This window comes from Aspergillus terreus, genomic scaffold (genome assembly GCF_000149615.1).
Source record: "Aspergillus terreus NIH2624 scaffold_7 genomic scaffold, whole genome shotgun sequence".
In the NCBI taxonomy this organism is placed as follows: domain Eukaryota; kingdom Fungi; phylum Ascomycota; class Eurotiomycetes; order Eurotiales; family Aspergillaceae; genus Aspergillus; species Aspergillus terreus.
In genome coordinates, this window is record NT_165930.1 from 714,196 (window position 1) to 739,321 (window position 25,126).

The window sequence follows — 25,126 nt, forward strand, 5'->3', positions numbered from 1 at the left end:
ACAGGTACAATCCGAGACAGGAATCAACAACCATAAGTATGATGGGCGCACAAGTCCTCCAAGTCCTCCTCTCGCTCCAACCACTCTCGTTCCTCAGCCACATCCTCCGATCCCACCAACATGGACCGGAGGGTCTACATTCCGCTCTGCTTCTGCCTGATCTCCTTCGCAGTCATGGTCTATGTCAACTGATCCGATCTCCTCTCTCTCGCCATCTCAACAATTACCATCGATCTCTCCTCCCTCGTCCTCTGCGCCCGCGGTTTATCCGCCATTCCGGCATACCATACTCGTTATCTATCCCCGTCTAGTCGACACTAAATCCGACTCTACCGTGATGAACACCCCTCACCGCCCCACCCGGTTCAACAGCCCTCCCGTCCCACTATTGTACATCTCCAGCCACCCTGCGTCTACTCCGTACAGAGTAAGGACGGGACCAACCCCGACCTGCTCCTGTCCAGAGGAATCTCGATACATATATTCAAGATGGTTGAACATGTCCCCCTCGGCTGGGATCATCCCACAACAACCCCGGTCCATCGCATGACATGACCTAGAAATGCCGAAAATGGATCCAGAGATACCTAGGTAGACTCTGCTGCTCAGCGGGATGCGTCGCTTTGGTCTAGGACGGAGACCAGTTCTGCATGGCGGGGTTAACACGTACGTTCCATGCAGATATGCAAGCGAACAATTCCCGGTACTGGGTCTCTTGTCTTTTGTTTTTTTGGCAATATACCCTGCTTCGCTATGCCGTTCTTTCATCTCTTTCTTTCCTTTGTCTGTGAATAAATACCTGATACCCATACATCTGTCGCGTGGTTCAACAGGCTGGACTGTACCACCGATGATTCTCGCGTCAATATTGTTAATCAATCCAAGTGTCTGTTGGAAAATGCAGAATAGTCGATTACAGTTCCGCAGTCAGGGCTGCATATATCCACACTAGTCAATATTGTCCTGCATATCTGATAAGTAATACACCAGCCCGTTCTTCCTATCCACAGCGCTACCTGATATCGGTCTATCTATCCGCAAGACATAAATACAGATTCATTCCAGTCTAAGAATCTACCGCAGCGTCACGAGCTCCTCCGCACTGGTCGGGTGAATCGCCACGCAGCTGTCAAAGTCGCGCTTGGTCGCGCCCATCTTGACCGCCACGCCAAAGCCCTGCAGCATCTCGCCCACGCCAAGTCCCAGGATGTGCAGCCCGACCACCTTCTCCTCCGGCCCCGCGCACACCAGCTTGAACTCGGTCGGGTTCTTCTTCTTCTCCTCCGCCGGCATCACGTCGTAGTACATCGCCGTGAACTTGGTGTGGTAGACCTTGATGTTCTCGTCACCGTAGCGTTGACGGGCCTCCGGCTCCGTCAGTCCCACGGTGCCAACTTCCGGGTGGGCAAACACCACCGTCGGGATGTTGTCGTACGACAACTTGGAGTCCTTGAGTTCGGGAGGGCCGAACAACCGGTTACCCAGCTGGCGACCAGCAGCGATGGCGACTGCAATTTCGTTAGTAAATACGACATGGGTAACGCGGAGAGAAGGTTCAAGAAAAACACGCACCAGGAGTCAGTTCGGCATGGCCGGTCACATCGCCCAGGGCGTAGATGCCATCCACACTCGTGTTCTGGTACTCGTCGACGACGATGTGACCGGTCTTGTTCAGCTGGATGCCCGTCACGCCGAGGTTCAGGTCCTTGACCTCGGGGGCGCGTCCGATGGCCCACAGCAGCTCGTTGACCTCCATCTCGGAGCCGTCGTGACCGATCAGCTTGAGCAGCTTATCTTTACCCTTGCCGTCGCGCAGCAGCTGCACCTCCTTGAAACCGGCGTGGTGCTTGTGCAGAGTGATGCCGACGGCCTCGTACCGATCGGTCATGGTTTGCTGGATCATGGGGTCGAACTTGCGCAGGAACCGCTCTCCGCGGATGAACATGTGGGTGTCGACGCCGACTGTGCCCATGACACCAGCCAGTTCGACGGCGATGTAGCCCGCGCCGACGACCGCCAGCTTGGGCGGGAGCTCTTCAATTTCGAAGAAACCATCACTGGTAATGCCGTGCTCGGCCCCCTTAATGTTCGGGACGATGGGGTAGCCACCGGTGGCGATTAGGATGTGCGGCGCTGTGTACCGTGCCTTGCTGCCATCCTCCAGCGTCACCTCGATGGTCTTGGGCTCGACGAAGCTGGCGCGGCCGTGGACGAGGTCAATGCCTTCGCGGTCCCAGTTGCGCTCGTAGATGCCGTTCAGTCGCTTGATGGTTGCGTCACGGATGTCCTTGAAGTAGCGGTAGTTGACCTTGACATCGTTCGGGACGTCGTAACCGTAGTGTTGGGCCGCGTGGAGGGTTTCATTCACGGTGGCAAAGTTCCAGGTCATCTTCTTGGGAACGCAGCTTCATAATTGTTAGCTCCAGCGCTTCCGTGTTTGTGCGGTGACCCCATCCGCGCGTCAGGGACCGATCGATCGCACTCACCCAACGTTGACACAGGTACCACCAGACCGGCCACTCTCCACAATCAGCGTCTTGGCCTTGTACCAACCGGCCGCACGGCGTGCGCTACCACTACCACCGCTACCACCGCCTAGAACGATGTAGTCATACTGTTGCGTCTGCACAGGAGGCATGGTGCTGGACTCGGCGGGTGCAGGGGTCGAGGAGAAGTGCCGGGTGAGCGAGGCAAGTCGGGATCCAGAGGGGGTCGAAGTGACGACAGACGATGAGGAATCCAGGGCGATTCGCCGGTCACTGCAGAGAAGAGGGCTGCGGCGAGCAGTCGTGGAGAGCGACTTGGGGACGGAAAGAGAAACGCGGGCCGGACAGGAAGAGGGGAGCTGGATACGCCGGGTCTTTAGAGACTGGACTAGAAAGGGACGGAGGGAAGAACGGGGAACCATGGAGAGGGCGTGATGGTCGGAGAGGGAGAGAAGGCGAAAGCTGAGAGGGGGGAGGGGAATGCAGAAAGCCGGCGAAGAACAGTCGATGACGGTTACAAATCACGTCAGTCCGCCGGGGATTAATAATAGTAATAAATAATCCCCAAGGACTAGAACCCGTGGGCCACTCTAGCTGGGCAATTGATCGATCGGATCTCTACGCTTCGCTAGGACCCTCTACGCATCCACATCTTCGTTTTTCTACCTTTGTGAAATTCCTCCGTTCATGGACCGCCGAAGTGGACGACTTCGGCGACTGCATCCAGGATGCGATTGGTCATCGAAATATAACTACACCCTAAACGGCCTCTAGATCCAACCGCCATTCCACATCACCACATACAAGGGAATCGATATATGAAGAAACTAAACAGACAGGAAACAAAATCCATGGCGAGAACGCCAGCGCCAGGACAGAAGCTCATCAATGTCTTCAGAACTCAGGGGAAGGCACCATATATAACCCGTAAATGAGAAAGAAGAAGTGTGAGAGATGCGAGAGTGCCACGCTAAGGTATTCGTAAATGACCGTGAATCGAAAGTGAGACTAACCCCCACTAAGATGGCAGCGAGATCGACGCAGGGTCGTCCAAAAGAGGGCTTCCAGGAACAGCATCCAAGGCTACGGCATGAAGCGCGGGCTTGTCGCCGTCGTGGAGGAGGCCACGCGCCTGGCGGCTCAACATTTCCTTGACCCAGTCGGCCACTTCCTGATCCTCTGTCGCTGACGAAGCATCCGTGCCTGTATCATCCCCATCGGCAGCCGGGGGTTGCATCAACGGTGCAAGCCAGGGATGGCGGAGGAGCATGGAATAGGAGGGCCGGTTGGCGGGATTCTTGTCCAGACACGCGCGGACAAAGGCATGTGCCTCATCCGAGTACCCGGATTCGGGGAGAGTCGGCGGATCGCCGTGGACGATAGCCTAGGGCAAATATATCAGTACTGTCCTACACGGCGGATTGTCCGCATTCCTGACCAAGTGATACTCACATGCAGCTGGCTGAAGATATTGTTGAAGGTCTCCGGCGGGTAGGGGTATCGACCGATAGCACATTCGATAATGCTCAATCCTAAACTCCAGATGTCGCTCTGCACACTGTAGGTGCCGCCGCCGCCGGCTCCCGATTGCTGTACGCCACCACCGGCAATCCGCTCGGGGGCCATGTAGCTCTGGCAACCGATGTTCGTTTTCGCGATACTGGCCACCAAGTTTCCACTGACGCCAAAATCGCAGATCTTGATCTGTCCCCGGGTGTTGACCAGGATATTTGTCGGTTTCACGTCGCGATGGATGATGTTATGGTCCTCTTTCAGCGTGCGGAGGCCCATCACCGTCGACAGCGCGACCTTGCGAAGGATATTCTCTGGCACGCCTTCCTTGTACAGCTTGTCGATCGACCCGCCGTCCATATATTCCACGCAGATATATACCGCCCCTTCCTGGAAGAAGGCGCCGTAGAAGTCGATGATGAAGGGTGAAACGCAGCGGTGGAGGATTTCCAGCTCCATGATGATCTGCGCGAACTTGTTTTCATCCAACTCGAGGCGAATCTCCTTCATCGCCATAATCACCCCGGAGAGGCTGTCCTGGGGCGAGTCCGATGTCGAGTCCGACCCGGCCGGCCGACTCACGATGCCGCTCAGCCCCATGCCCGGTTTTCGCATATGCGGACGACTGTGGCGGACTTTGTAGACAGTTCCATAGTTGCCCTTGCCTAACTCATCCAAGCGATCGACTTCGTCCAGCGAGATATTGAAGCTGTGGCCCGAGGAAAACTCGATCCCGCCCCCGTGGAGGATCGCCTTGTTTTTGAAGTTCAATGTCCCCGTCTTGGTATCGATAAATTCCGAATACTTCGAGAACGCGGTCTCTGTCTGACCATCCGCATCATTTGCCGGCGACTGGTTCCCAGACGCACCATTCGGCCCCGCCGCATCCGAGAGCTTAAGACCGGGCTTCATCCGTTTCGCCGCAAGCCCTCCTGGTTTCGTCGGGGTCGGGCTGGGGGCCTTGCCTGGGATAGAAGGCGAAGACACCCAGTTCTTCGTCTGCGGGCGAGCACCGGGGGGGAGACGGCCTGCCAAGGCACCAGCGAGGGGGCCATTGACGACGGAGGGCGAGCGGGCACCTGGACTGGGACCAGTCGGGGGCGTTTTTGGGACGGCGCCGGTGGAAACAGTATGGGGTAAGGTCGGCGGAGCCCCCTGTCGGGAAAGGGAGAATGCCTTCATTTTCGCCAAAATATCCTGATTCAGCCCCCCCTGGGCGGCCCCGCTCATGGAGGCCTGTGGACGGGGGGAGGGCACCGTCCCATGTCGCGCGGCATTGATTTGACCAAGGTGGGTGGACGACGCAGTGATCCCTGTAGACTGATCGGGGGTCGGCCGGAGAGACGGTATGGCAGTGGGAGGGGTCGTGACCGAGGGTGAGAGGTCATCGTCGGTGTGATCGGACTTGGAGTCCCGATCGAGATCGGTAAGAGGGTCCCTGTCGGCGGACATGGTAACCGGATGGGGTCACGAGGTTCTTGTTGGACAAAACGAGGTACGGCGCTCCAGGGGATGGAGGAGGAGATCTGAGTAGGCCTAGAGGATGGATTGGATGTCCAGATTGCCCCGACAGGGTGAGGGTTCGTTCGGTTCGTCTGGACGCGGGGCAGCACTCAGGCCATTACCGGGAGGGAGAACGATCGAATAAAAAAGGAATGAAACTAGAACGGCGGTGGTCTCTAATGAGGTGGGAACATCGAGGAGATGGGAGGGAGAGAGTCCGGTGGAAAGAAGGAAAGAAAGAAAGGCTGGGGGGTTCTGGAAGAAGGGAGGAGGGAGAAAAGGGAAGAGAGTGAGAGAGAGAGAGAGAGGTAGAAGAATAATAGTGGGGGAGATGGACGGACGGAAGAGTTTGGGGGGGGGGAAGGCAAAACCACACGGATCACCAGGATGCTTGATTATTCGGAGTTGACTCAACGTGACTGTCTGTTAATAAGAGAGGATCGTTTTAATTACATCAATCTTGACGGATTCCTTGTCTTTGCTGAATTCTTCTCCTGATCTTGATGGTAGGTTCCTACGAAGTGTACTACATACGTACCTATACGCACCTATCATACAGTAGTACTATGTAGTAGGCCCTTACTACAAAGGATCTACACCAGAGTACCTACTACCTAGTATACCTTGTACCTACCAAAGGTACCTAGGTAACTAACTAGGAAGTAGATAGGCATTCATCGGCTGGAAAACAACCCAGCCAATCGTCCAGCCAGCCGGTTCCATCGTGGATCAACCGTTTTGCAGCCACGAGTTCGGGTGTCGCCACAGTCGGGAGATTTTGTCTGCCTAGATTTGCCACCTGCAGATCGTGTATACAGAGTAACTATGATCCTAGATCATAGCTGAGTACGGCGTAGGTGGTTTAGCACGATCCTCATTTGCGTATTGTAAAGTCTCCTTCCTAATCGACTGTTTATTCAAAAGTCCAAGCACAATGATCATGAGCATGATAAACTAAAACTACCTAGGGAGGTACTCCGTACTAACTGTACTTGATCGACGGCGACTTATCGACCCTATCAGCGGGCGGACCCTTCCATCATGCTGAGATCAAGAATCACCGCCATCCGGGGCAGTGGCACGTCATCTTCAGCAGAATTTCTTCCCATTCATTCATTCATCCATTCACCCCCTTTCTCCTCCATTTTTCTCCTTCCCCATCTCAACAATTACTCTATTACTCTACCTTGATCCACTCTCGTCCCATTGAGGTCCCATAGTCCCAATAGGTCCATAGGTCCATTGAGTGTTAATATCTCCCTTTCCCACCGCCTGCCTGATCACGACATACCAAACAACCAAGGTAGGTACCTAGCTCTAGCCGCCCTGATCTGATCAACCCGATCATGAATATAGCTATGTATTCATGTTGATTCCTTCCCTAGCAGACGATTGATCATTATCCGAAGCCCATCCGACCTCCTTCTCTGCGACAACCCGCTTGTTCATGGCCATCTTTACCGCCCCGAGCTCCTTTCAACAAAATGTCCGACGGACCTTGACCTCTTCCCAGTTCCCAATGGGCCCCGCCTCCGAACTCCTCCAGAATGGACCTCATTCAAGCCATCCCTCCTTCTTTCACCTCGTCCTTCTCGTCTTCGAGGCCGTCCTCGAGGTCGTCTGTGTCAGTCTCCCGGGGTACATTGCGGCAAGACATGGCATGTTCGACGCCGATGCTCAGAAGTTGGTGGCCAACTTAAACGTCATGTTATTTACCCCATGCCTGAGTATGTCGACGTTCCATTCTCAGTTGAGCTGAGAGTCGCCTCGCTAATTACCTTCTCTGGCTTAGTCTTCACCAAGCTGGGGTCCCAACTGACAGCTGAGAAACTCTCCGATCTCGCCATCATCCCCTTGATTTTCGTCGTTCAAACCTTCGTCTCCTATATGTGTGCCTTTACCGTCTCTCGATGCTTTCGCTTGAAAAAAAGGGCTGCGAACTTTGTAACGGCCATGGCGGTGCGTATGACTCTGCATGAGGCGCAGGCTAGTCCCGCTCACTCTGATACAGGTCTTCGGTAACTCAAACTCGCTTCCCATTTCCCTCGTCATGTCACTTTCGCAAACTCTCAAAGGTCTTCACTGGGACCGGGTCCCCAACGACAACGACGACGAGGTTGCCGCACGAGGCATCCTATACCTTCTCATCTTTCAACAACTAGGTCAACTCGTCCGTTGGAGCTGGGGTTATCATGTGCTCTTGGCTCCTCGAGACCGTTATCTGGAGGAAGGAGAACGGGTGGTGCTCGGAATTGAGCCCGGCCATGAGCGCTACACTGACAATCCGGACGAGGTTGAACCCGACGAGCCCCTGGTTTGCACCCGCGGGAGCTCCGATGACCTGTCGGAGCACTCTCAGACGGGCTGCTCTCGAAACTCGGACGGATTTCTTTCCGGAGATCAGACACCAGTGACCACGCGCACTTACTCGTACACGAAGCTGGCCCCTCAGGATGCTGCCAATGGCGACGACAACTCACCCCCCGTACTTGGCCCCCCTCCCAATGGACCTTTTTTGCCGAGACAGAGCTCTCGTGGGGATATCCTGTGCTTCCCCAATGTGGAAGTTCCGGACGCAGAATCTTCCACTGGGTCGGGTCTCTTCTCCAAATCGAAGGCCTACGCACACCGTCTGGCCGGTCGTTTTGCGAAAGGCTGGGAGAAGCGGACGGACGCCCTGTTCCGAAGACTTCCAACCGGTCTACAGAAGTCCAGCTCAGCCTGCTGGGGAGCCCTCCGGCGATTTGTTCGCGGCGTCTGGGCGTTCATGAACCCGCCTCTCTGGGCAATGCTGGTCTCCATTGTGGTGGCGTCCGTGCCCTCGCTGCAGCGCATTTTCTTCAACGAAGGCACTTTTGTGAATAACTCTGTGACGCGAGCCATTGGTCAAAACGGCCAAGTTGCCGTCCCTTTGATTCTGGTGGTGTTGGGAGCAAATTTGGAGCGTAATACGCTGCCGGAAGAGGCACGCCAGGATTTGGAACACCCGAAAGAAGAGCGTAAGCTCATTGTTGCCTCGCTGGTGGCCCGCATGCTTCTCCCCACGCTGCTCATGACCCCTTTGCTTGCCTTACTCGCAAAATACGTGCCCGTCAGTATCTTGGATGATCCGATCTTCATCATCGTCTGCTTCCTGCTTACGGGTGCCCCATCCGCCCTGCAGCTGGCCCAAATCTGCCAGATCAATAACGTCTACATCGGGGCGATGTCGAAGCTGCTGTTTCAAAGTTATGTTGTCTGGTGAGTCTCATAGGAAGAATGCCAGGTACTGTTCATGGCTAACTGATCTAGGATTCTGCCTTCGACCCTTGTTCTGGTCATGTGCGCCTTGGAGGTCGTGGAGTGGGCCACCGCTGCTTCCTAAGATATGTGGAATGACACTTGTTCATGTGTATTATTATTGGTATGGTTTGGCGTTTGGGTGTAGCTTAGCGTATTCAGTGATCATATCTGAACGAGATTTCCCGCGCCAACGTGCATTCGGCGAGGCTACAATATGACCTATCTTCCAGTAGCTAATCCCTAAGGCCGACCTCTCCTCCACCGTCATAATTCCATCCAGTAAGTGTCCCTAGTGACGACCACCGATGCCTTTTGGATTTTCTCAGTAATCCGGTCCTCGAACTTGATGTGCGTCTGCCTGGTCACGGACGGTAGCAACATAAAGAGAACACCTCGATTCTCCGGCAGCGGATCATTTATCTCCTTGCGATCGTAGTGCTCCGGCCTCTGTACTGTGGCCAACTCCATGTCTGGGTGATCCTCACAGTATGGTCCCAGGTGAGAAGATTGGCTGTACTCGAGCCACGATTCGGAGACCCATACGCCTAGGTGAAGATCGTGGATCGTATCGAAGATTTGCCGGAGCCGGAGCTTTTGGAATCCCATTTCCTCCGAGCCCTCTTCATAGTCGATGAGAAAGGGTTGAAGTTGCCGCATCAGATCCGCCTTCAGCTCTTCAAGTTTGGCCGACCTCCGCTCCAGCATCTGTTTCCCAAGGGGTGGATAGGCGCTCGTAAGAATACTGGTACCGACCAGACATCGGACCGCAACGGCCGTCCACCGATGCACCCAGTCTTCATCGTCGGGTGTGACTTTTTTGAGATACAAGTCAGGGGCCATCGCACTCAATCTGTATCGGGAGACGTACCTCGTTTGAACCAGTGGTACAGGTTCGTCATCTCGGTGTACGAAGGATAGAATAGCTTGTCGCATGGGCGTTGGGTGGCCACCTGGCCGCCTTCATCGTCGAGCCAGAAGAATGGATCCATCAGGATATCTTCATAGATCCGCTTGGCTATCATGGTCCGAACGACGATTTCCGGTAACAGTTCAGCTGTGGTCGGATGGAGGAGCTTCACCGCGCCCTCCCACGTCCTAGGATGGGCCCAACCGCGCAAGCTTCTGATGATCTGATCCTTTTGTTCGCCAGTGAGTCTTTCCTCGATGATCTTGTTGTCCTTGATCAGATACTGGCCCACGAATTGATCGATGAAGATGTAGATACTACCTAAGTGTTGGTTGATCTCCTCCGTGGTCATCGCATGGAAAAATTTGCCGTTACAGCAAGGGCCGTAGTCTGCACGAAACTTCTCATACATCTCCTCATGATCCTCCATCGTTGGGTTCACCATCTGCCGGTAATTTTTTGACCCTGGTTCATGCCCCAGAAAGATCGCCCGATCGTGGGGGGACATGCTGGCCAGCTTAAGATTGCACTTTTCCAGGTCCATGATCGGGGGTGGCGGTTTTAGGTCTTCCTCTGTTATGGGCACCAAGGGGAAGTTTTCTGGTCTCCCGCCCCAGGTGGTCTCCCAGAAAAGTTCAAGCTCCTTCATAACCTCTGCTTTCCTTTTTTCGAAAGCGGCGGCTTTCTCGTTGTCAGCGTCTTTGTTCAAGCCCTCATTGTCCACGTCTTTGTTCAAGCGGGGCGACCTTCGCAACTATGAGGAACCCGACATTGTCAGAGTATGGCATCACAGAAGTTCGTCAGGTCACATACCGTTCGTCTATCATTATCAGGCTTATCAGCCTTGTAGCTGTCCATCTTCTGACAATCCTCAACTGTGGGTTTGGAAGGAGAGCTCGGGCGTGATCCAACCATGTCCTCCTGTCCATCCAGAGACGGCAGTCCATCAGCCATTTGCACTGCAGCAGTGATGGTTCCTGAGAGATCAAGAGGGCCTTGGGACTCACGTTCATATCCTTAGCATTCCTTTTGCCTTGGGTGTGGGATAGCTCCTCTCCCTTTCGTTTGCACATGATGGTTGGCTGGGTTGGAAAGCGGAAACGAAGAGTGGGCTGAGACAATAGGAACAGTGACTGATGTGTGCTGGATGAGTTTTCGATATGTTCAATTCACCCAGAACGGACGATACCCCCTTTTATGTTTGGGACGAACAGGATTCTCCAGAGAGCCCTGGACGGCTCCGGCCAGACAACGAACAGGCCCAGAAATAGCACAAAGACCAGGAAGCCTCCAAAACAGACAACTCACCTAATACTGGAACTCACTGCGTCATGTGTTTCAGTTTGCAGAAAGGTGTCCGCTCCCGAGACTCCTCGTCTGGACTCATGGCCTTTGAGCCGTATGCTTTGGAGGGATACTTCCAACTCCGTCCCGCGGTGGTTCATCTCCTTTGAGTGTTCGTTTTCTTTGAGCGTAAGCTTCAGCTCTATGAGAAGATCTCTGGATGTTGAGTACTGGACGCTGAATTCCTTTCTTTCCTGGCGCCACCACGACTCTTTGTCTGCAGTGTCAAACATCGGTTCCGATGAAGGTGAGCAAAATGCCACTCCTCTGAATCAGGGGGGCTTCTGGTAGCAAACAGTGCAGGAAACCCGGTCGTTCTGTGCCACTTCTCGGCAATGGGGTATTGGCCTTGCAGCTGGTCATACCTGAATCCGCGCCAGGAAAGTGCTGGACCAAGATGCGATCCATGTTCATGTGAGTATGGTAGGAAACAGGACCACTGGGATGAGAAACGAAGCCCCTCCAATAGAGAATGTCTCGGGCAGCGGTGGTTTTCCGGTCCAAGACATGAGACCAGCGCCTCCAATATGCATCGGAAGCTAGAAACAGAATCATGCAGACAAACGAGCGGTGGGAATACATCATGCAACCAAGCTAAGACATTCCATCAACTGTACACAGCTTCTACTGACACTGCACATGCCCTACGTCCTGAATAAAGCTATAGAATTCTAGAGCAGAACCCCCGATTGATTATAAAGAGGCATCTCTGCCCTGTTACCGGTATGTCATCACCAATTTACTCTCTCCATTCGTCTCCGTACGGGGCAATCCCCCTCCCCCCCGGATACTCTTTTACACGCTGCTCCCTAGGGAAACATTCCCTGTGAGACGAACATGGCTGATAAGAACCACATTGCCGTCGGGGTGGACTTTGGAACTACCTATTCCAGTACTGCCTTCATACCCAGGCGTTGTCCCGTCACCGGCTAACCCATGAGACAGAATTCCGATATGTTGCCCTGTGGAGATCGCCCAGGACGTACATAAGCCAAGTTTATGAACAAACAGACGACAAGCGCATTCTTATTCCCGCGATCCCAAGCCTCATCGCATACCGAGATGAGAACCCTGGGTTGTCCGAGCCTTACTGCTGGGGCGCCGATGTTCGACCGGGAATGACCATGTTCTCCTGGTTCAAGCTCCTGCTCAACCCGGAGCTCAATCCCAATAGTTACTACGATCGGTCTTTGGAAGGGGCAGTCGCCATGGGCATCATGAGGCGTCCCGAGGGAAGAACCCCTGGCCAGGTCGTCTGCGATTTCTTGAGAAAGCTCCGTGGCCACATACTCGATACCTTGCAAGGCCGAGTAGATCGACCACTCGCGGATTGCACAATTCATTTTCAACTTACTTTCCGCGCTACCTGGTCCACGGCGGCTAGAATGTCAACCAGGGAGGAGGCGTTTCGTGCTAGTTTCGGCCCAAGCAGGGAAAGGCCGTGCGATACACTCTCGCCGCTGATAACAGAGCCCGCCGCAGCCATGACTTCTCTTGCGTCAATTCCAGAACGCCGCATCAACATTTCACTCAGGGCAAGTGTTTTCTTGCTCAATTTCCCTCTCTCATGTTCCTCTCTCATGTTCCCGCTAATCGTTGGTGAACAGCGGAGAGACGTTGTCTGTATCTGTGATTGCGGAGGCGGTACTGTGGTAGGTGGTCGATTGTTCTAGTTGACGATATGACCCTGGGGCATTCTTCCCTGGCTGATTCCTGGCAGGATGTAGCATGCTATGAGATCTTGTCAGCTCGTGCGGACATTCAGTATACCGAGCTTACGGCCGGGACCGGTAAGCATATGATCTTAGATCCGTGCATGATTGTTGACTCTGTACAGGGACACTCTGTGGGGGAACGTCAGTGGACCGCGAGCTATATGCTTGGATGACAGTGACATTCGGCAAGGCCTTTACTAACCTTCCCCTGCACAAGAAAGGCGAGGGGTCTGCCTTCAAGCGGAGCTTCCACCGGGCCAAGGAGGATCTTGATATCTTACGACCCAGTGACGAGTTTCTTCTGGAGCTTGAGATGATCCTTGATGAGCCCAGACCTGAAGTATATGATGCTCATCGGCGCCGCGTGAAAATCCCCGGGTACGGATCACTCCAGGCGACGATTTATATCCATGTGCTATCAATGGTGCGTTGCTGACCACAGTAGTCCAACTTTTCAAAAGTTCTTCACTCCTGCCGTTGACGGGATATGTACGCTACTACACACGCATTTCCAGATTGTCCAGGAAAAATTGGGCGAGTTCGCGGTCAACGTACCCTTCCCCTACGTCTCTCTGGTACCGATGCATGTAGACTAACTGCCACCCAGAAAATCGTTCTAACTGGAGGATTCGCGACTTACAGATGTCTATTGCAGTGGATCAGCGCGAATTTCGCAAGACATACAACGCACATCAGTGTTCACCCGATGTTGAATCCGTACAACTGCTGCCCCCTTGGATCCATCTCGCCCACAATGAGCTGACAGTGGCGTACAGATGGTTCAACGTCGCTGAGGGTGCTGCGCTTTGGGGCATCGGCTCACCGCCACCATCCCATCGGTTCTGTCCCCGACATTATGGCGTTCCTGGTACCGGTCCTTTTAACCCGGCTTTGGATCAGGAGGAAGATATTTTCATTGACCCTGATCATGGGAAGAGAGTGGCTGGCTTAGTGACCTGGATGCTTCGAAAGGTATGCTCGACCCTAGTACTTGACTAGAGTCAATACTGAGAGAGCCGGTACCTCAAGGGTAAACCGTATGAACTTGGATTTGAGGCGGCATACCCTCTGGAATTCTTCTACTGTGAAGGGGAGCCCATGTACAGATTTGTCCGTGTCTACTGCTCTGATGCAGAGCAAGCTCCTCGCAAGGAGAGTGATCCTGGTATGCACCTCTTGCTTATACATGTACATTTTATTTACGCACATACTCTGCAGGCGTCGCGGTAGCTTGTCACATCCGGTGTGACTTCTCGCATGCAGAACTGGGAAGTCCTCACTCTAATGTGATGGAAGGAAGAGCCGTGTATCTCATCAAGTGCAAAATCGTGGTGGCCTTTGATGGAGCCGCGGGTCGGCTTCGTTTCGAAGCATTTTCACAGGGACAGAGTGTTGGAAGTCAGGTACTGGAATTTTTCTAAACGTGAGGTTGGTCTTGTCATCCTGTCTAGTGGACGGACTCGCCTGGCTGCTTCGCATTCCCTATGGAGTTATGCCTGTCTGGCCCTATCATCTCGCATGTCTCTGACGCCGTTCTCTCCAATTCATATGACCATTGTCTAAGAAGAAACGTAATTGACTTGAGGGTAAGCTTGTCTATCGCAACACCATGCTGGCAATCACCACAGAGCTCATATGGCTCCCCGTAGCGGTATATGGCCCGCCCCGAACGACCCGTTCCTCATGCATCTGCCGGGGCTCCAGCCGCAGGCTCCGCTCATACATCTCGTTGACATCTCCGGCAGCTTGGATGCCGCGGACCACGAACTCCTGGAGCTCCGCCACGGGCTGGAGGCTGTACGGCATATTCTGGTACTGCTGCATGTCGTGCAGGATCTCGGCCGTTTTGGCGCGTTTGCTGAAATTGATCATTCCCGGTTGGACGAGATCTGGGATGCCGTCCTCGATAAAGGTCAGGTCTGTGAGGTAGATCCCTGCAGGAGCTTAGGTCAGTGGACCTGGCGGGTACAATCTGCGAGGCAGAGACATACCGAGGAAGGGCACGCACGGCGGACTCGTCCGTCGCAGGGTGTCGCGGTACAGGGCAAAGTTCTTCTCGCTGGCCATGAGCGTGCGCAGCTCCTGGAGCGTTGCGCGGATGCGCGGATTAACCTGGCTCCAGGTGCGGTGGAGTCGGTAGACGGGGCTGGTGCCCAGGCCGGAGATGATGGACATCATGGTTGCGTAGTTGTGGAGGTCGCGGCATTTCTACATCCTTAGCCTTAGCCTTGTTACTGAATGGGTTCGACAGGGGGACGCAGGGGATACCTCAGCCACCGTCACGAAATGCTTAATGGTGGACACGCGCTTCTTCATCTCATCGTGTTGGAGGACGAGCTGGCCGACCCAGTTCGCCAACCGGTTGGAATGGAGGATCATGGCGTTGACGGCCGTCGAGGTGTGCGTGGGCGAGGCGGTCTTCGCGCCCCACGCTTTCTTGAGACACTCGCGCGGCTGGATGCGGGCGTAGAGGCGCGATTCGATGATGGTGAGCTGGCGCGCGAGCTCGGTCGGGTCGATGTCGAGCAGCTTCAGCTTCTTCATGTTCTTGGGGGTGACGGGTTGGGGCGCGGGGGTGGTAGGCGGTGACACGAGGCGGCGCATGAGCTCCTGGCCGTGTAGACGGCTCTCGATGACGGTGAGCAGCTGCGCGGCGGTGGGGATGTCCATGATGGCGGCGGAGGTTTGGATCTGGGCGCGCATGTGCCGCAGGAAGTCCTGTGTGGGCTCGTCGTGCGGCTCCATCCAGAACCGCTCGAGCCAGGTCTTGAGCACGTTGACGACGCGGAACCGCACCGTCTGCTGTTTCTGCGCGGTCCAGAGGGCCAGCTCGGCGGGACGGAGCTGCGGCGGGGCGTGCATGTAGAAGCGGCCGAGGAGGGCGTCGAGGAGCTCGGGGGCCGTCACGAAGGTCGGGTAGGTCATGAGAAAGGTCTCGTTGAAGGAGGCGTCGAGACGGTCGTGACGCGTCAACTGTTCGACCAGCGCGGGGAGGGTGCCTGCGCGGACGGTCTGCGGTGGTCCGTCATCGTAAATGATCTCGTCGTCGTCGCAGTCGAGTTTCATGAACCACGGCAGCGTCGCGGCGTCGAGCGTCGAGCCTTTCCGGTGGTGTTGAGAGTGGTAGCCGCCGGTCGATGTCGTGTGGGATGGTGCATCCATAGTATTCTGCTCTTGCGTTGAGGGGGGAGAGATGAAGAGAAGGGTCGAGTTGGTCCCATTAGCGACGAGCGAGTCATAGGGTTGGTGACGAGAGATGTCAGTGAATGCCTACTCCGTAGTAAGTATCTTGCAGCCGTGACAGCCCCTCGAGAAGTACGGAGTAGGAAATTCCGACATCGCTTTATCAATCTTATCACCGAGATGATCAGCGTCTCCACCTGGGCTGAGGTGTTTTCTCTCTCCACTCTCTGCGCATGACGGACATGGGAAGAAAAGTCCCGAGTGATCAGATGCTGCTCAATACGGAGTATGTGTTCTATCAGGTTACGATTCATCAACGGTGTATCGGGATATCTATATACAAAAAGAGACAATCACATCATCTCTCCCTTGTTCTGCTTCTTGTCCACCCGGAAGTTCCGCCAGACTGCAATCGCAGGAATCCCCAAAGCCATCACGCACGTGGCCGTAATACACGCATATTTCATATACTCTCCATACGCCTCGTTGATGGCGAGGCGAACCGCAGACCCAGCCGGATACTCAAGCTGGGCGGTATAGCCTCCGCGGTAGATCTTCATATAATCCGACTTGCTTCCTACAGGAAGCGCCTGGCGCAGGGCCGAGGGAAAAGTGTTCGAGTAAATCGCAGCAGAGACCGCATATCCAATGGCTCCTCCCAGACTCGAAGACAGTCCGATCATCGACAACATCATCGGGATCCCGTCGCGGTCGGACGCCGCCATCACAGCCATGTCCTGGCCGATCACTAGGGTTCCACCGCCGAACGCGATAAAGATCTGGCACATCACTATGTAGCCAATACTACCATCCGCGGTCCGAAAGTGGATCATCAGTCCGGCCCCCAGCAGAACCAAGGGGAGCCCAAAGCCCAGACAGGTGTATTTGAATTGTCTCGTGGCGTAGACGATGAGGCCGAATATGGCAGACCAAAAACAGGAGCCGACGTTATAGATCTGGCCCACGTATCCGGTCATACCGATGCTCAACTGGTACACTACCATGCAGAAGTTGTAGAAGTAGAGCTCCCAAGCGTAGTAGCTGAAGAACAAGAGGCCTGCAACGCAGCAGGCCCCTACCACCGTCCGATCTTTAAGCAGATGAAATTGAATGAACGGGCACCGAGCGCCGTATCTCTCCCAGGCACCGAAAACAAAAAAAAGAAGAAACCCAATGATGATCATGGTGATGAATGCTGCGCTGTTGTACTCTGCCTTGCCGTAGGATTGGAGGCTGAACGGGAGCAGGAGGAGTAGAAATGCAGCCGTGAGGAGGAGGGCGCCAAGGACTAGAAAGCGAGTTCAGTATCGAATCATAGCAGGAACGGTAGAAATCGTACCGTCAAACTCATTTATATAGTAAACGACAGACTGCATCATATTACGACCACTCGGTTCGCGGGCGAAAATATACATCCTTTCCGCTTTCCGCTGGTAGAATTTGAACACTCCTGCCAAGGGGAGAAATATAAACGGAGTTACAACAGCAAAGGCGCCGTAGGCCCAACGCCAGGAAGCGTGTTCAATGAACGACTGTGCTGCTAACGGACCGGTGAATGCTGTACAGATGAACGGAGTGCTGGCGAATCCAAACGCAAAGGCCCGGTTGCGTAGACCGGATGTATCTGCCATGAATACATCCAAGATGAGGAAGATGGCGTCGTAACCCACCCAGTAGAAAACGTAGCCTACTGCATAAGCATTGGGGCCGTTGCAAGCCGCCAACAAGATCAGTCCCACGAGATACACCCCAACGAACACGAGGAATCCCTCGGTGCGACCCCAGATGTTCAAGAGCTTGGCTGCAGGAAGTTTGACTACTCCACTCACGACACTGGCCACAATGCTGGCGGTACTGACGGCTGGGGCCACCTCAAAGGATGCGTAGGCGTTATGGATGACATTGGTACTGATAGACGACTGGAAGGCCAGTACGAAGAAAGAAAGCCAGACACTAAGGACGGTTGCATGGCGACTTAGCAATCTATAAAAGAGCTGTGCGTGACGCTTTGGAATTGTACTCACAGTACATAGGTCATATAGGCCGTCTTCTTGCTCCAGGCGAGGGCAGCCGCTTCGGCCTTTTGAACACCAACCGGGGCTCCTTGCGTCACTTCATTGAACCGATTCTGAAAAGAAGGTTCTTTTTGTGTCTCAATACTGAACCCGTCCGGATTCTCGCGAGTGGTGCCAGGAGATGACACTCTCACTTCATACTTGGACTCTCGGAAACCGGCCTCTGCAATGGTCTGAGCCAAGTGTGTATCGTTTCGGCCGCGAGTTGTACTCAGGCCTCCCATGATGACGGGAGTACGTCCAGAGTGTGTGTGTCCGATTTTGTGTATATTCAGATACTGGAAGTGGTCTATAGAAAGCAGAAGCTGCCTTGTCTTTATTATTACATCTTGGAATACCACCACTGCGACTATCGGAGTCGAAAAAGCAACACCGTGAAATATTCGCACAAGACGCGCTTTCCGATGTACTCCGTAGATCGACGAGGGAGCCCAGGGGGACGTCAGCGCCAATAGAACGGTCGGTCAAGACCCGGAGCGGAAAGCTTAGGGTTGATCGGCTCGGATCAGATAACGTGGGTGGGGTCAGATAAATCGCATCTACCCCTTCTCACGCACCCCAAATGACGATTGACCGCCTGTTTTGCTGTGCTGGGTTAGTGTCGTTGGGCGAAAGGAGCTTAGCGGCAGGAGCTGACTGTCTCATTGACTAATGGTTTGGTCTCGGGCCATCCTCTGCATGGCCTTGAGTCCACCCGATTTCGGCTGTTCGTGGCCCATCCCACCTCGTTGGATGTGACTATAGCCTTACGATTGGATGACGGTGTTGATGAGCTGAGGAGGACAGGCCGGATATGATTCCAAAAAGGAAAGGAACACCGAATCTTGGCCAGGAGTCCTCCGGCAAACATATTATTACAGCCTTCTTAGGGCCACCTTATGATGTAGGTCCCATCACATGTGTGTGATTTTTTTCTGTATCATCCACTCTGGTGGGGTGTTGAGCAGGTCGCCTCAAATAGACAGTAAGGGGCTCATTAGGCTCGCCCTGATCACTCTCAGGCCGAAGATGTTGGTGGTCGTCTCGAAGAAAAGCAACTAGGACGCGATAGGTTCTATCACATGAGAATTTCTGTAAAAGGTTATGTTTATGGGGTATGTAGCTCGTCATGGCAAGTTTATATGAGAGAATGATTTTCCATTGACTTCAATAGGTATATAGGGAATCAGGAGTTCTAGCAAAGACCACGATATATATATTGGTGATATCTGTCGACAAGACGCCATTAACACTGGAATCTACAACACCGAGACAGTCAATATCAATATTGCCAAGTCCAAGTATTCTCTGAGTGATCTAATTGACATCGTCCCCATCATAAAATCGCTCGCGAGGTACTATGTAGTGTTATATTATCCTCAAAACACTAACCCTGAGTCTACTGGTTGAAACATGTCCTAAAAAAAAGTTCTCTGGTGTTCTGAAATAAATCATCTGTATACTTCGTACACTTTATTCAACCTCCAGAACTACTACGTACGTACTAGAATAATTGTCAAGGAGGAACGTGCGTCTTCGGAGACGAATGCCTGCATGTCCCTCTTTTCCTGATTGGGCTTCATTCCTGAGGCATCATTAATGCATGTCACCTCCCCCTTCGCTCGCTTCCCCTCCTTTCTCTCCCCTCCTCCCTTCGCATATATTCTGATTCACAACCATCATCAGCCCTCCGTTACTCCCAAGCGACACAAGACTCTCCGGTTCTTGATACGGATGGAATCAATGCCCTTGCGACTACGTCCAGTATGAAACAATATAATGTTCTTCCCTGTGCGACAAATGACTCCGTACCGAGAATCCCCCCTAGAGGAGGATAAAGCGAACAGTATGACTCTTTGGGACTCGTGGCTGGACAATGACTTGTGTCATTGTTGTGTACCGTACTACTGCTGCTATTACATGACCACATAGGGGCTCTCTTCACCTCCAGATGGCGGCATGAAGAAGACAAAGATGGATGCGATCGTGTCTCATCGCCCGTCGGATCCGAGGCTTATCTTCCCCATGCGACTCTCGTACTACTACAAACATGCAACCTGGGGTCTATCGATGACGTCGATCTAACGGGAGACCCCCTATCAACGGAACTGGCTATCGATCCAATGTCACGTTGAGACCGAGCGGCCCGATACCGAGGTCGCGGTGCTCTTTATCTCTTTCGAGACAAAAAGGAGATTGGAAGCGACGGAGGCTTGGTTGGAGCTTATCACCGTCGAATTGATTGCCGCAGGGTACCTGACCACCACCACCACCACCATGCACGGGGCGTCATCGACTCCGGGGAATACGGGTCCCAGCGCCCGATAATAATATGTGCTTTTGATATGGGCCTTGTTGATTTGTTCTATCGCGGCGATTTAGTTTCTCTTTGGCGGGTGGTCGGTCACCTGAGCCTGAGGCATCCTGTGGATTTTTTTTTGATAAGCGGATCCGTTCGTTGGTCCCTTTTCTTGTTCTCCTTCTCGCCACTCTGCGACACACACACCTCATCACCTCATCGCATCTGCTGCTCCATCCTCTCGTCCTCTTCATTCTCTCTGCTTTCCTGGCAATCGACCCTCACGCGACCACACCCTCCTCCATCCTGGGTCTGTCACCTTCGTCATCCGTGGATCGGTGGAGATTCCTGTTCAGTTCCGACCGCTTGTTACCCGCATCGTTGGACCGCCATTACTTCCGCACCCCACTTGGGGTCACCCTTTTTTCCCTTTTCTCTTCATCCACAGTCGACTCGGACGTGCTGTCTTCTCCGGTCTTGTCCAGGGTCCCCCTTCGATCACTCCATCGTCAGCGTGTCCTGTCGCTCAGGCCTGGTTTCTCTCCGTGTGGATCGGTCCCTGTGATCAGTTACCTTCTGTGGACGTGAAAGCCAAACTGTCCCAGATATTATCCCTTAAATCCCCGGCGCAAGGAGATGCCCTCCTTCACCGACCAGAACGGCGATTCAGGTCCTGAAATCGAAGGTAGGCTCATGAATTTAACTTTACCGTGCCCGTTCCTGGACCCCCTACTCCTCGGCGTAGTAGTAGCAGTCCCGAGGTTCTGCCTGCGCGTTGTCTGGATCAGATGATTTCATTGCCCACTGCGACTTCTTCCCGTCCAACACGTTCCTCCTCGACCTCCGTTCCACCCTCTAGATCTCTTCCTATCCGCTCATTCCCAATCGCGTCTCCTCACGGCCCATGGATTCTGATCATGTGAGAGTAGGTCTCGAACCAATTTCGGGTACCGGCCTGAACGTCGCCTCGTTCCAGAAGATTCGACATGCCAATGGTAATGGCTCTACCGCACATGCGCCGGATGGCTTCGTCCCCAAACAGCACCGTGCTTCCATGAGCAAGAAGTTGTCCGCGAGGCCTCCCATTTATCCCCCGCCCTTCATCAATAGCCAAACCTCTAGCGTCATCACCGAGCCGGTCACGCGGATCGAGAAAGATAAAAGCATGAAGAATGGTGATGACGACTCGCAGAACCTCCTCTTCCACCAGGTGTATCAGTGGCTGCAGCGTGAGAGAGCGCGGCAGAAGGCGAGGAGGAACGGGCCCTATGAGCAAGCGGAGGGTGCCGTCAGCGATGGGGATGATGATGAAGACGACCCCGTTGGTGTGCCCTTGGTAAAAACGACGTCACACCCGGCGGATGGTCCATTTGCGCTGGACCAATTGGAGAAAATCCTGCTTCAATACGCGACATCCCGAAACCAGAACAACGGATCGCAGTATCCTGTCCGACGCCCTCCCACCCGCCGGCGAACCGCTGTGAAAGGACTGCGGCGAGGCTCCGCTTCGGAATCAGACTCTGCCGAGCTGGACTCTGCTCCCCCGAGCGTTGATGCGGCCTTGGACAACTCCAAGACGCTGGCCTATAGTGCCGGCGAGGTGGATAATGATGAAGGCAACGACAATGGTTCCAACGCCAAACGGGCCAAGGATAAGGAAGCTTGGACGATATTCAAGACTGAAATTGTTCGCCTCACCCATACCCTCCTGCTGAAAGGATGGCGCAAGCTTCCAATGGAACTGGCGGGAGATATTGAAGTGGTGCGACTCAGCGGTGCCCTGACCAATGCTGTTTATGTGGTCACACCACCACAAAACATTCCTCCTCCTAAGTCGGACGACGGGTCTTACACTCTCGTCCCCAGGAAACCACCCCCGTGAGTCATCTGGTTATGTCTCTGAAGCTGCCTGCTCTAACATGTGCATAGGAAGCTGCTTTTGCGAATCTACGGTCCTCAGGTAGATCATCTGATTGACAGAGAGAATGAATTGCAGATCCTGCGTCGCTTAGGCCGAAAGAATATTGGACCACGAGTGCTAGGAACCTTTAACAACGGCCGGTTCGAAGAGTACTTTGAAGCTCGTCCTTTGACCCCGAAGGACCTGCGGGATCCTGGAACAATGAAGCAGATCGCCAAGCGCATGAGAGAGCTCCATGAAGGAATTGATCTTCTGGAGGAAGAAAGGGAAGAAGGTCCTATGGTGTTCAGGAATTGGGACAAGTGGGTGGATCGCTGCGAGCAAGTCACCAACTGGCTAGACAAGGAACTCCAATCCAAACACAATGAGACCAAGGCTGCGTCCGAGCCCTGGCGGCAGCGCGGCTTCGTGTGTGGTGTACCATGGCCGACTTTCCGCAAAGCCGTTGAGAACTACCGCAAGTGGCTCGTGGCGGCTTACGGGGGGATTCAGGAGATCAAACGGCAACTCGTGTTTGCCCATAATGATGTGAGTACCGGATCCCTCCACTTTTAAACCAATCTAACCGGAAAGACCCAATATGGCAATTTATTACGCATGGAACCGAGCTCCCAATCTCCCCTTCTTCGCCCAGAGAATGAGCACAAGCAGTTGGTGGTGATCGATTTTGAGTATGCGTCGGCAAACACGCCCGGGCTTGAGTTCGCCAACCACTTTGTAAGTGCATATCATGTTGCTTCTTGGCGGCGGCTAACAAGGCCAGACTGAGTGGTGCTATAATTACCATGACGCGGAGACCTCCTGGGCATGCAATAACCGAGGCTTCCCAACTCCTTCAGAGCAACGGCAATTCATCAGCGCCTATCTCACCCACCGACCCAACCTCGGAGGACAGTATTCTCCTTCAATCACTCCGCTTATGCACGGGATCTCTGCCAACATGACTTCCGTCGCTCCGCTTGACCTCAATGCCGGCTCTGATTTTGACTCTCAGAGGTTGACAGAGCTGGAAAAGTCCCACGAGGACAAGCTCGAGGCAGATGTTTGTTCGTTGATGAAACAGGCCCGACTGTGGCGAGTCATGAACTCAGCGCAGTGGGTAGCTTGGGGGATCGTTCAGGCAAAAGTACCTGGCATGGAAGAGGGCATTGCAGCCGCTGCTGCAGGTCAGGATAGTAACGGCTCAAACGGCTGCTCCACCCACGCTAACGAGGACCATTCAACTGGAGTCCCAGCAGCAGATGTGGAAGTGGATGAATCAGACGAGTTCGACTATCTTGCGTATGCGCAAGACCGGGCAATGTTCTTTTGGTCAGATCTCCTGGCACTGAACCTCATCCGGGAGGATGAGCTGCCAGCACCCATGGTGGAGCACATTAAGTCTCGCATCATTGAATACTAGTCGAGTCAACGGCTCAACCATATATCTCTCATGGCGGTGTTTTCAACAGCACGTGTTCATAGTTACGACTGACGACGTACATAGTACCTAGCGAGAGTTACGATGGCGTTATCGTTAGCGTTAGCATTAATAGCGTTATTTCTACAGACACGGTCCTGGTATTTAACACATGCGACTCATCCCTCGTAGATTTAGGAGAAGCAATCACCGCCTCATCAATTTCTGCTGCGTCTCCAACTGCGCCTGCTGCACCCATTCATCAAACCTCCCCTCACGCTCCTTCATCCCAGCCACGCCCTTCATCATCTCGCCAATAAAGCCGACAAAGTTCGACCGACGCAGCGTATTCTCCCACGCCCACGCGCGCCGCTTCCTCTCCTCGCGCTCCAACAGCTCCACATCCCCCGTCTCGCGCGCCCGCGCCCTCAGATCCCGCACCACCGCCATCAAATTGAACCGCGTCTCACCCTCTGGGTACCGCGCAATGCGCCGCTGCAGCACCCCAATCACCTTCTCGGGGAAGGTGTCGGCATCGCACGCGCCATGGCTGATGGGGTACGGCTGCAGGCCGTCCAGCTCGTACAACGTGCCGTTGACAGGCGTGTAGGCGATGAAGTGGTAGACGTCCGGGTCGTCGTCGCGGGCGGGGCGGGTGGTTTCGTCGACGAAGGGGCTGGCACGCGCGAAGGCGTTGTGCGCAGTGCGGATGGTCTCGGAGTTGGAGAGCGCCTCGCCGCGCAGGTCCGGCGGGAACCCCGTCGTGAAGTCCTTGAACGAGCGCAGCTCGCTGCCGATGTCGATGGGCGGCGCGTGGCTGGCGGCCGTGTCCTGGTTGAGGATCACCGAGAGGATGGCCTGCGTGCCGCAGGCGTTCTGGATCGTCTGGGCCGCGAAGAAGAGGTCTGTGCTGGCGTTGGTGTCGTACGTGCCGTCTTGCGGGGTTGTGCTAGAGGGCGCCGGGTCGCGCAGGTATTTGAAGAGGAAGATGACGCCGTAGACCGGGCTGGCGGTTGTTAGGTTGGGAGTGTCGCGCACGGTGCTTGCGGGAGGGGGGAAGTACCTTAGTGAGCGGATCGTGTCGGCATCGAGCGAAATGAGCTCCTCAAATTGAATGTCTTTTACGCCGAGGTTCTCGATGAGCGATGTGAAGACGCCCTAAGTTAGGTTAGCTTTGTGGTAGGCTTAGAGGTGGTTGTCGAGGCTTTGAGCTCACTTCGTCTGATTCGATCGTGCTCCAGCCGCCTCCGTCGGCCATGTTGATTGTATGGAACGAAGTGAGGGCCCTGCGGGTTGAGTGTGAGAAGGAATGTGAAAACACTCGGTGTACTCGGGGGGATAGTTGCTGTCACCGTCTATGAGCTCCGCAGGTGTCGGAGATTGCCAAATCGGGTGTTTGCCTGCGATGCAAACAATGTTATATAATGTCGTTATCAGATATAATCACGTGATGATAGTGTAACCCAATTAGGCATTAACAACAATATCTCTACACTTGATCGCAGAGTTAGATCCTATCTT

The 25,126-nt window shown here is 54.1% G+C and overlaps 9 protein-coding genes across 9 annotated transcripts; 3 read left to right on the forward strand and 6 right to left on the reverse strand.

Annotated features, from left to right (window-relative positions):
* Positions 1 to 1,074: 1,074 nt before the first annotated feature.
* Positions 1,075 to 2,638, reverse strand: glr1 (glutathione-disulfide reductase GLR1; the record flags this gene model as incomplete). The annotated part of the gene is made up of 3 exons (XM_001214364.1): positions 1,075 to 1,508; positions 1,573 to 2,405; positions 2,487 to 2,638. The coding sequence occupies 3 exons, from the start codon at positions 2,636 to 2,638 to the stop codon at positions 1,075 to 1,077; spliced, it is 1,419 nt and encodes a 472-aa protein (XP_001214364.1).
* An 866-nt stretch (positions 2,639 to 3,504) lies between these two features.
* Positions 3,505 to 5,450, reverse strand: pbs2 (mitogen-activated protein kinase kinase PBS2; the record flags this gene model as incomplete). Its single annotated transcript, XM_001214365.1, has 2 exons — positions 3,505 to 3,870; positions 3,939 to 5,450. 2 exons carry the CDS (start codon positions 5,448 to 5,450, stop codon positions 3,505 to 3,507), a joined length of 1,878 nt encoding a protein of 625 aa, XP_001214365.1.
* Positions 5,451 to 7,020: 1,570 nt separating this feature from the next.
* On the forward strand, positions 7,021 to 8,865 carry ATEG_05188 (Auxin Efflux Carrier superfamily; the record flags this gene model as incomplete). Its single annotated transcript, XM_001214366.1, has 4 exons — positions 7,021 to 7,228; positions 7,294 to 7,460; positions 7,513 to 8,741; positions 8,793 to 8,865. The coding sequence occupies 4 exons, from the start codon at positions 7,021 to 7,023 to the stop codon at positions 8,863 to 8,865; spliced, it is 1,677 nt and encodes a 558-aa protein (XP_001214366.1).
* A 763-nt stretch (positions 8,866 to 9,628) lies between these two features.
* ATEG_05189 (uncharacterized protein) lies at positions 9,629 to 10,644 on the reverse strand (the record flags this gene model as incomplete). Its single annotated transcript, XM_001214367.1, has 2 exons — positions 9,629 to 10,444; positions 10,504 to 10,644. 2 exons carry the CDS (start codon positions 10,642 to 10,644, stop codon positions 9,629 to 9,631), a joined length of 957 nt encoding a protein of 318 aa, XP_001214367.1.
* Positions 10,645 to 11,871: 1,227 nt separating this feature from the next.
* Positions 11,872 to 13,748, forward strand: ATEG_05190 (Hsp70 family protein; the record flags this gene model as incomplete). Its single annotated transcript, XM_001214368.1, has 5 exons — positions 11,872 to 11,926; positions 11,980 to 12,686; positions 12,755 to 12,824; positions 12,971 to 13,173; positions 13,392 to 13,748. The coding sequence occupies 5 exons, from the start codon at positions 11,872 to 11,874 to the stop codon at positions 13,746 to 13,748; spliced, it is 1,392 nt and encodes a 463-aa protein (XP_001214368.1).
* Positions 13,749 to 14,345: 597 nt separating this feature from the next.
* Positions 14,346 to 15,674, reverse strand: ATEG_05191 (Ras-GEF domain-containing protein; the record flags this gene model as incomplete). Its single annotated transcript, XM_001214369.1, has 3 exons — positions 14,346 to 14,683; positions 14,741 to 14,957; positions 15,018 to 15,674. 3 exons carry the CDS (start codon positions 15,672 to 15,674, stop codon positions 14,346 to 14,348), a joined length of 1,212 nt encoding a protein of 403 aa, XP_001214369.1.
* Positions 15,675 to 16,285: 611 nt separating this feature from the next.
* On the reverse strand, positions 16,286 to 18,231 carry ATEG_05192 (uncharacterized protein; the record flags this gene model as incomplete). Its single annotated transcript, XM_001214370.1, has 3 exons — positions 16,286 to 17,220; positions 17,272 to 17,885; positions 17,957 to 18,231. 3 exons carry the CDS (start codon positions 18,229 to 18,231, stop codon positions 16,286 to 16,288), a joined length of 1,824 nt encoding a protein of 607 aa, XP_001214370.1.
* A 2,958-nt stretch (positions 18,232 to 21,189) lies between these two features.
* On the forward strand, positions 21,190 to 23,608 carry ATEG_05193 (putative choline kinase; the record flags this gene model as incomplete). Its single annotated transcript, XM_001214371.1, has 4 exons — positions 21,190 to 22,163; positions 22,215 to 22,734; positions 22,780 to 22,923; positions 22,970 to 23,608. 4 exons carry the CDS (start codon positions 21,190 to 21,192, stop codon positions 23,606 to 23,608), a joined length of 2,277 nt encoding a protein of 758 aa, XP_001214371.1.
* A 204-nt stretch (positions 23,609 to 23,812) lies between these two features.
* On the reverse strand, positions 23,813 to 24,863 carry ATEG_05194 (putative 26S proteasome-associated ubiquitin C-terminal hydrolase; the record flags this gene model as incomplete). The annotated part of the gene is made up of 2 exons (XM_001214372.1): positions 23,813 to 24,763; positions 24,822 to 24,863. The coding sequence occupies 2 exons, from the start codon at positions 24,861 to 24,863 to the stop codon at positions 23,813 to 23,815; spliced, it is 993 nt and encodes a 330-aa protein (XP_001214372.1).
* Between the last annotated feature and the right edge of the window lie 263 nt (positions 24,864 to 25,126).